General features: G+C 29.0%; 1 protein-coding gene across 1 annotated transcript; it reads right to left on the bottom strand.

The window, feature by feature from the left end:
- Positions 1-3,398: 3,398 nt before the first annotated feature.
- On the bottom strand, positions 3,399-3,872 carry LOC129289113 (ethylene-responsive transcription factor 1-like). Its single transcript, XM_054925927.1, has one exon. The coding sequence runs from the start codon at positions 3,870-3,872 to the stop codon at positions 3,411-3,413; it is 462 nt and encodes a 153-aa protein (XP_054781902.1). The 3' UTR covers positions 3,399-3,410.
- Positions 3,873-11,150: the final 7,278 nt, after the last annotated feature.

The following is an 11,150-nucleotide window of genomic DNA, read 5'->3' as shown; positions in this document are numbered from 1 at the left end:
ATACTCTTTTCTTGAATATCATTCAAGAAAATTTCGGATTGCCTAGTATTTGACCAATTAGTAACCCAAGATTTCATATTTTTCTTAAATGAGAAAGAGATCCACTAGGGCAAAAAGACTATAGATGTAAGATATAGAAGGGGAATGAATGCTTTCTTTTTTGCCATATTTCATCTTTAATGAAGTCAGCTTCACCTTATTCATCAACTCTATATGATAAGAATATTTCTATCAAGCATAAGTTCTATTCAAAAGCTTAAATTAGTTGGTTGAAAAACCCAAAAGTCTAGTCTGGGGAAATTGAGGGGTAGAACTAGCCAAAATAAATCTCAGATACATTACAAATAGAATTTGATGCCTTCTTTCATTTCTTTCTATTTTCTTTCATATTTTATTCATTTCCTTCTACCAGTTAATTAACAGCCAACCACTCTACCATTGAGCTACTGAGGAACAATAGGAAATTAGATCTCATAGAGTTCAATTTCCATTCTCAACCCATGACCAATATGAACTTGAAGTTTCTTTCGTAACTCATGGAACTTCTTCGTAGTGGCTCCGTATATCATATTATTTTTTATACGGACTATATAATAATCATTTGTTTCAAACAATCATACGTTGGAAAATGTTCTATTAATAAGTAATTTAAATTATTAAAAAATTAAACTAAAAATGAAAATAATTATAATATATAATATTTCCAACTGAATTACATATGTTTAGGAAAAACTTGCATTATATATTTAAGATATTTTTTTCCCAATTAAATCATGACTTATATTTTTTATATATTTTTTATCCTATAAAAAATTCTTATTATTAATACATTAAAGTCCACATGTCTTGATTTAATTAGATAAAAGTACATTAAGTATACACAGCTAAGTATATAAGTCTTGCCTTTATGTTCATAACAATTTGTGTTATATATATATATAGCACTTTAATTATGTGATTATATATTTTAATACTCCCTTTGCTCAAACTATAAGGTATTTTTAATTAAATCTTATCTCTCAATAAATTAGTTATTTATCTTCAAACTAATATCATCTTTCCATATTTAGCATTATTTAATAGGGTATTTAATTTCTTAAAAAATGCCTTACATTTTTTTAATGGAGGGAGTAACAAAAACTTTTAAGTAGTGGAACTATCTTATTTTTACATTACATTTTACTTTTTTAATCAATTTTTATTTTAAATTGTAATTTTATAAGAAAATTATACACTATATTATCTTTTTTTTTTGTATTTATGCCGCAAGATAGCATTATAAGAAATTATATAGCATCACATTATACATAGATATATTTCATATATTATAAAAATTAAAAGTAAAATTTTAAAATATTTCATTTCTTTTCTTTTCATCTTTCTCTTTCCCATCATTAGCTATCAAACTGAGAACATTTAAACTAAGATCAAGCTTTAAAGTTATTGATATTAAATATAAAATTTGAATTAAAAAATTAGATTAGATTAAATATCATTCTATGAATGAATGAATTTAATTATCACATGTCTAATTTTCATAAATAAGTAGTATTATTATGTAAAATATTAATTTAATCATAAAACATTTGAAAATAGAGACTCAATACCACATTATATGCATTCCAAATTAAAATATAAAACAATAGGCTTTTGAATGCAATTATTACTTTACACAAGCGTATGCATTGGTCAATTTAATTAGATTCAATATTAATTGAACAATACCAATAAACTAAACTAGCTTAAATTGTTGGACCAAATCAAATTGAACATTACTTGATACCGAAAATAGCCTAAAATAATATATTTTGGCTTGATTCTTTAATTTGATTCATTAATATTAAATAATACCTTAACCTTAACCTTATTTTCAAATAATTTCTTTATTTTAAAATATTACTTTAACCATAAAATATATTAAATGAAAAGTCATTATGTTATTTTATATATACATCATAAAATTACAATAACACAAAAAAATTAATGTCTTAAAATGTTAAATATTGAATTAAACAAAAAAATAAATAATTATGACGATAATATCTAGTTACTAGAAATAGTTACAAAAGTCACATTTTCAATGGCAATATATAAAGTCGTAGCTGAAAATCACACTTTCTATAGTGACTCTAAAAAGTTATCGTTGAAAGTCAACTTTTTGCAGCGACTTTAAAAGTGGCCACTGGTTGTAAACTTTTTGCGGCAATATGCACTTGTTGCAGTTAAAAGTTTGACAATTAGTGACGACTTTATGTTGTCACCATAGAAGGTCATATTTTTAGCAGCGACTTTGCATGTCACCACAGAAGGTCGAACTTTCAACGATGAATTTTATTATTGATATAGATTGTTTATTTTTAACAGCAACTTTTTAGAGTCGTCACTGAAAGTTACCATTGAAAGTCATTTTTTTTTTGTAGTATATGCACATGATAATATGTTATGAGTATAAATTCAAAGAAAGGGTTATAATTCAAAAGATTAGTCTATTGAGAGAATGTGTTCTCTAGACTTATAAAACATATTTTTTTTTTGAGATTAATACCTGCCCCAAGATACTGATTGAGAGCAATTGATAGACCTCTCCTTACTAAATTGTTACATACATAAGAGTTAAGGTTTGAACTTTTAACTACTTGTTTAAGTAACAAGAGTTTCTACCACTTATGACAATGTTAGTTGGCACTTATAAAACAAACTTCACTTGTAACAAAACTCTTCTATAAATGTATTTCCTTTAGAGATAAAAGTCCAAAAATAAAAAAAATACTCGCAATATAAACAACTATCCTTAAAATGATTTATTATTTCACATATTTCAGTCTTGCACCAAGGGTTATTCAAATACATGTAAGTGCTGAAGTACATATAATTATCAATATCTTCATTATTATTCATGATCTTTATCGAGACTGAGCATCTTAATACCAAAAAAAAAAACTCTCAAAATTAATTAGAAGCTTGTGCCTTAGCTTATCTTCTAATTAATTCAATGTAATCATTGCAATCACAACTTCGTTTTTTTTTTTAAAAAAAAATACTCTCAAAAATATTCAGCACATGGTTTATTAAAAGCAATAATGCAAATCCAGAAAAAAGATTGTGTTTCGCTTGAAATTAAAGATTGATCTAATTATCCTTAAAATTGAAAAATAGGGTATCGAATATCAATGCATAGACGAATAACAAAGATAGAAAATACATAAGAAAAGAAAGTTCACGAGAGCTACATAAAACTATATAAATATGTATATATATATGCTCAAGAATTCCATGATTTACAACATATATTTATTCAACCCATGATTTTGTTATTTATATTCTATAATTTTTTCTCAACTAAATGAAGAAGAAGAGAAAAAAAGGACCTATGCCTTCATCAACACCATTTCCAGCTTCTGACTTAGGTTTCAATTTGTTGCTATCTTATTCAATAGACCAGCCAGGTTCTTCTTCTTACATGACCCTTGAGATCCGTCATCCACAGATGTACTGTTTGACGGCGATGAAGGTTCCAGTGAGCGGTGCCGCTTCTTTCTGACGACTACTCTTGCCAGCTCCGGCGGTGGTTCCGATCCAATGAGGTGAGGAAAATTTAGCTTTGCTTTTCTACCTCTCATCTTGAAAGCAGCCCTATCGTACGCCAAAGCTGCATCCTCTTCCCTCTCATAAGTTCCCAACCAAGTTCTCGCTCCGTTCCTCATTGGATCCCGGATCTCTGCCGCGAACTTCCCCCATGGCTGCCGCCTCACGCCTCTGCAATTCCTCCATCTTGGCGGCGCGTTACATTCACGCGCCACAGATCCGGCATTGTTAACACTAGTCCTATCACCTTCTTTCATAGCGGTGTCATGCTCGCCGCTGGAAAACATCGTACCACCAGTGGAGTTAATACTAACAGCCTGCTCGGCAAAGCAGCAGCATCACAGTTAGGGTTTAAGTTTCAAGTAGGGTTATTGAAATTGAAGAAGACATTCATGAGAGTTATAGAGGAAGGATCATGATCCTCAAGAAGGCATTGATGAACTGAATCTGAAGAAGAAGAAAGATTAGAGATCATTTTTTGGAAGCTAATTAAGTTCTCTGTGAGAGTATAGAAGCACACATGAGTATTGAAACATGGCTAATTATATATATTATGCATAATGACTTTTGTTTGAAGGGAGGGATTATTAATACATTATTTTATTCTTGTGTGTGTTGTTTCCATGAAACTTCAATTTTAATTTTAATAATAAAGACTCTGGAGCATGGCAAATAAAAAAAAAGAAAAAAGTTAATTTGGAATATCAACGCATGTGAACGCTTAACTCAAAAAAAAAAAAAAGCAAAGAAAAAGTTGTGAGTACTAATTAAGTATATGTAAAAGGTTAATATTACTTTTCTTGATCGATATACTGTAATTATGTTTATAATATGAGGGTTTCTTTATGTGTGGTACTGTTAATAATTTAACTGCTCGCTGATCCTTTTGCTGTGTTTTTTTAATACGGTAGAAGTAATACGAGTCAAATTATTAATATCTTACAAATTATTTAATTGATAAAATTTTCATTATTAAATATTGCACGCGTGCTGGCTTATGTCATATATTTGAAATATAAAATTAGAACCCATTGCAGTAATTTTGAGAAGTTTCTAAAAATATAATCAAATGTAAGTGTCGATAAAAATATGAAAATACATCAAAATATCAAAAAAAAGGAATGAAAAACAGTAAATACTAAATTATTTTTTTTCATAAAATTTTTAAATATACAAAATATTTTTCATAATATCTCTAAATAATATAAAATTTACTTATTTTCCAAGTGTAAATAAACCAACCTTTAATGATCACAAGGAATGTGATGCCAACTCTTGTATAAATTTATTTTTCTTATATTTTGTGTAAAGTATGATAAATTTATTCTTCAATTCAAAATTTTGCCAATGATGTAATAAGGAATGACGACGCATTGCATAATAAAATAGAAAAACGTGCAAAGATGCTATCAAATAAAAAAAGAAAAAGTAAAAAGAAGATAAACCAACAACAGACTCAGCTGTCTAAATAAAATTTGCTAATGATAAAGAATTTCGGCACGTGGTCCAATCCTTTGACCTAGAAAAATTCTAGGAATCTAAATATAGTCTTGAATCGATCAATTATTAATTAAAAAAAGGAGAAAAGGGGGGAAAAAGGAAACTCGTTGTGCTTCGTTAGTAGGGTCGAGCTAAAGTTTATTGGCAACGAAATATTTGTTTGAGGAAATAACAATTTATATTGATCAAAGAAAACTAATTCTATTAATATTTCAAGTTTTTTCTGTAAACTGAAGGCCACAATTGACATTCTTTATCGATAATCTGACTTACAATACTTTGCATGTGTGTTAACTTGAACTACTTAAATTTTAATGAGTTGTTTACTTAAATATTTTTTTAAAAAAAAAATTGATGGATTCTTTCATCTTCAGGCTTTGATATGTTGTCTTTGGTTAGAGAAAAGTGCGCGCGCGCGTATATTGGTTTCGTTCATCATTTCATCTCATGCATGTGAGTTCCACTTTCAATTTTTTTTTATTGCCAACTATACTAAACATGACCAATATAAATTAGGATCGATAAAAATTAATTGTAAGCATGATCCTTTTTATGTTATTATTGAATTCAATTAGGATCAATATAAATTAAAATAGAAAAAAATATGGCCATTGGTTCCTACACTTTTAGCATGTTTTGAATATAGTCTTTAGTTTTAGTTACTATATTTTTAAATATGACTATAAGGACTTAAAAGGGTAGCTAATATGTACGTATCAACAAAATTAACTCCTTCGATGCTTCGGGAGAGATGAGAGAAGTGTCCAGATTTTCTTAACAAATATCCTGTCCTTACAAATTCTAGAATGAGACATTATCACCGAAAATTCTAGAGAGAGAGAAGTCGGTGATTCTCAACACCAGTTACATCACATGCATGTAAATTGTTATTGTTTTATTTTTATTATTGTTGTCGTGTTTTTTATTGAAGAATTATAATAAAGTCGTGGGATGTTTGATCATCTTTGTTTTCTGAAGCTAGCTTCTGAAAGAGTTGTTCCCTAATTTATTTAATATATTATAGTAATAATTAATTTTTTTATTTCAGAAAAAGAATTAATTCATTTATTCCCGATCATGTGCTTGTAGAACTTGCAAATCAATGTTCTATCAATCAAATGTATTTGGCCAAAAAAAAAAACTAAATGTGCTTTGCTCAGCATTATTTAATATATTATAACATGTTTCTTATTCATCAATACAGAGAAGCATAATGATTAAGTAATAGTGTAGATAAATAGTTGTTTAAATAGTAGGAGAAATTATGCCTATGTCTCACATAAAGAAATTTATTATCAAAAAGTCTCATAAAATGTATAAAATACTCTCAAATTTGAAATTTTACAAATTTACAATTTAATTAAAAGCATTGATAATTGGACAACATTCATTCATAACTTGCCAGTATTTTGATACTTGAGAGTATTTTGTGAATTTCATGAAATTTTTTGATAATAAATTTTCCTATATGGGACTTAAATATAATTTTCACTAAATATTATTAGTGGGTCTTAGCCTCCTAGGTTCTCACTTTTCGCGTCGCGCCTGGCTTTTCCGGCAAAATTAATAAGATCACGTATAAGATAAAAAAATTTATAAAAACGAATTAAAGTCTTTCAAATAAATTAAGATTAAGTGACTTAAGGTTATATTCTTAATTTACTTGAAAGATCTCAGTTCTTTTTTCCTAAATGACCTTATGATCCTTCTTACCAATTTTTCCTTTTTAAAAAAAAAATATTTTTTTAACTCTATATTTGTAAAATTTAGTTTTTTATATTGTTATTTTTTTATTGCACACGCGAATCCTCCAAATTAAAAGTATTTATGTTTAATACACAGTTGGACATTAAATATGAACACTTGTTTTAGTGAGAATTTGTTTTATATTTTTATTAATTTTATAAAATGATATTAACATATTTTTTTATTTATGTAGTCTTTATCAAGTAAAAAAATATTTCTGCAAACTTAATCCCCTACTGTTTATTAGAATATTATAGATTATAGAAATATTTATTTTTTTTTTTCATTTCCTTCAAAACTAGTACATGACGATGAACATGCTAAGCACGAAACTGGATAATTTTGTCAATTTCAGTATCAACGGAATCTGACGTGGCTTCCATTTGTTGCTAACTTGTTCAATAGACCGGCCAGCCTTTCTTTTTACTTGACCCTTGAGATCCATCATCCTCAGATGGACAGTTCGACGGCGACGAAGGTTCCAGCGAGCTGCACCGCTTCTCTCTAATGACCACTCTTGCCGTCTCCGGCGGTGGCTCCGATCCAATAAGGTGTGGGAAATTGAGCTTGGCCTTTCTGCCATGCATCTTGAAAGCAGCTCTGTCATAAGCCAAAGCTGCGTCCTCCCCGCTCTCATAGGTTCCAAGCCATGTCCTTGCGCCGTTCCTCTTCGGGTCCCGGATCTCTGCCGCGAACTTTCCCCACGGCCGACGCCTCACGCCTCGGTAATTCTTCCATCTACATGGCGCGTTCTCCTCACGCGCCACGGATCCCGCATCATTTCCCTTAATGCAATTATAACCACCTGGTTTCACAGTGTGGTCATTCTCGCCGGAAAACACCGTACCACTGGAGCTACTAGCACCCTGATCCAGCGAAGCCGTCTCACAGTTCAAGTTGGAAGTAGGGTTGCCGGTCTCCGTGAAGGAGCCAATCGGATCATCTTCAATCAAGTAATGTTGAACTGATTCAAAAGGAGAACGATTAGGGTTCATTAGAGAAGCTAATAAGTTTGATGAGATTACAGAAGCAATGGATTATGGATCTGTGAAGCATTGGTATATATGTACGTATGCATAGTGACTACTGGCTTGTGTTCTTAGTGATGATGATGTTATTTAATTATTGTTTCCTGGAAACTTCAACTGTGTCAATTTGGAGTAGCTGTGATCGCACGTGTGGTTGGTTCATTGCTTTAATTTGTCGTGTAACAAGCAGCATGACATAAGCAACGTTAATCAAATATTAAAAGCCTAATATTCATAGATTAAACAAAATCTCAAAGCCATCGAAAGATATTACACGTCATGTGTCTCAAATTATAAACACTTTTAAATAAAATTTTATATATATATATATATATATATGTTAATAAAGCTTATTAAATATATTTTATAAATATATTTTTAAAATAAAAATATAAACTTTTAAAAATATCTTTCATTTAATATTTCATTTATAGAAGAATATTAAAGAGAGATAATATAATAGAAAAAATAATATTCAAAAAATTATTAAAAAATTTATTTTTATCAAAGTATTTTATATTTTGGAACATCCAATTTTAATAAAAAATACCTTATAATTTAGAATGAAATGAATATTATTCATAATAAAAACAAATAGTAGTCTTTTATATTATAGATTTATAGTCAACAACAAACTCTTCCAATAACAATGCCGCCTCCTTTTTTCTTAGGAGACGTCTCGAACTTTATCTGATTATTGACATGTTTGTATGTATATGTATTTAATTTGATTGTATATGACAAAAAAGATATGATTTCTTGGAGAACTCTAAATGCTTAAGCGATTAATATCAACTGTTTATTTTTGGTAGACACTAGAAATAAATTTTTTTATTGACTGTCTCTAAAGTTATCATTTAATAATTAATATTCTTATTATTTTTTGTTAAAAGTATGAATATTATTTTTTGTTTTTAAATTATTTTATTTTACTTTGAAATGTTGAAGTATAAAATGAATCCCATTTTGTGTCGGTTTAATAGTTTCGAATCAAGTCACGTGTTAACGGACAAACACGAGAATATTTAGCTTCCCAATACCCCGTCAGAGTGTGTTTCAATGCTCATAAAATTTGAAATAACCAAATTTAAAAATTTATTTTATTTTTATTAAAACTAAAATTATAAAAATGATAATAAATTTATTTTATTATCAATATGAATAATACAGATTTAATCTAAATGGTTTAATTTAATATTATATATATCAAAATAAGAATTTTAAAAAATGACTATTAAATTTAGATTGTTTAGAGTGTATTTAGATAATTAATTAAAAAATTAAAAAATATTTAATATTTAAATAAATCATTTAAATTAAATTGGTGATAAAATAAATTTATTAAAAATTTTAAAATTTTATTTTTAATAAATATAAATGGAAAGAAGGTTTAAATCAAAATTGTTCATATCTCATTAGTCAAGTGAGCAGCACACGGTGCTCAGCAGCCCCAACCAAGGGGCACAACATCAAGAACATCATTTTCTAATTTCAACGAATTTCAGCACGTGGTCAAAATCTTCACCGTAGCTTCTCGGAACCTACGTGTCAACAAACAGTGTTTTATGTTTTATTATGATATTATTTTTCTTCTTTTTTAAGGCAGCTTTTGTTACTAAAATAAAAAACATGAAATTTATTACAAAAATTTACGCTATTAATAAGTCATGAGTAATATGATGAATGATTAATATAATATTCATGTCTTTTTCAACACAAGAAACCTATATATAATCAAACTAAATTTTATTGGCATTTTAAAATTTACTAGATTAAATTAGAACTTAATAATATTATTGGATGTTTTAATATTTGAATTTTTAAATTTCACTGATTTTGAATTTGGAAAAAAATTGAACACTATTGTACAGAATAAATATACACTCTTAATTCATTCCTAAAATATGTAGACCCTTCAAGATGAATTGTTCGACTTGCTATCACAATCAAACCAAACACATTGTATTTAATTAGGTTCAGATTTGAAATTGAAAAATGCCGCGTTAAATAATGAATATAAATATAGACACACTATTTATATAAATATAAATGTCACATTGTCCTGTCTATGTTGTTCAGGAGAATCAACTTTCGGTGGTGAGAGAAAAAGCCAAATAAAATGTGGCCTCACGTGGCCTCCACTTCATATGTCCTTCTCTTGTCCATATTTTTCTTCGAAGATAGGAGAAATATGGCGGGGGCTGGTGGACAAAGTTAAATTAATTTATCTTAGGATCTCAAGTTTGAATTTTAAGATATATGATCATGAGAAATAAATATGCCAAATGTATTTTCAAAATATTTGAGAGGCTGTAGTTGATAATAATAATCCTACATAGTGGAGATTTGCATTAGTTTGGGGCAAGGGTAATAATACTTCTAAGTTTTTCAAAACATGAAAGAAATGATGGGAGAAAACATCATGCTCACATAAAGTAGCAAATGTGCTGATTAAATGACAAAAAGATGCTCTTGATGTTGGATTGTTGGATATGTAATCTCACAACTTAGTTCTCGGAAAATCAATTTAATAATAGTTAGATCTCAATATTTTTTTAAGGGTGAATTGCTTTAAAAAAAAAAAAGAACTCCTCGAGAGAAAACTTGTCAGAGATCAAATCAATTTTAAGGACTAAGTTGATATGATATTTAGAAAACACCATAATGAAATGACTGAATTGTGCCTCTATGTTAAACGAACAAAGTTAAAAAAAAAAAAAAAACACTGATTCTTCTCACACATTCCCTAATAAGAGAACCACCAGAGAGACAAAGGAATGATCGACTGTGACAAACAGTGTCAATGAAGAAGCAACCAATGGTGTGAGCGAGGACATGATCGGACGAGGTTAAGAATGATTGGATGACAAGCCGCTTCGTTCTTGTTAGATGCATCGTCCTTCGCTTGGATGCTCCCTTCTTTTGAGATGCATTGTCCTTCACCTTCACAGCAAAGCTTCTTGTCTGCCCTTGTGGCACTTGCTTGGCCTGCTTCATCGGCCTCTCATCATGCAATTGTAACAGGGCATTAGCAAACAACCAGTTATTATATAATGTAATTTTCCTTATATTACATGAAATTATTGAATCACTCAGCCTCTGCATCTCCATGAGTAGTTAAATTACATGAAAATACTACCTATTATCCTGAAAGTCATGATGAATTGGAATAAAAAGATGAACAAGGGAATATAGCTTATTATCTTGAAAGTGATAGCAAAAGCAAGTAAATTACACGGAATTTTCCAAGGATGAAGGCTAGAGGTTTGGGTGCAATGGTATGGGCTTAAA

Source organism: Prosopis cineraria, unplaced genomic scaffold (genome assembly GCF_029017545.1).
Source record: "Prosopis cineraria cultivar Desert tree isolate PC_DT_omini unplaced genomic scaffold, ASM2901754v1 PC12, whole genome shotgun sequence".
NCBI lineage: Eukaryota > Viridiplantae > Streptophyta > Magnoliopsida > Fabales > Fabaceae > Prosopis > Prosopis cineraria.
Note: the sequence above shows the minus strand (reverse complement) of the source record. Positions and strands in the feature narration are given on the sequence as shown.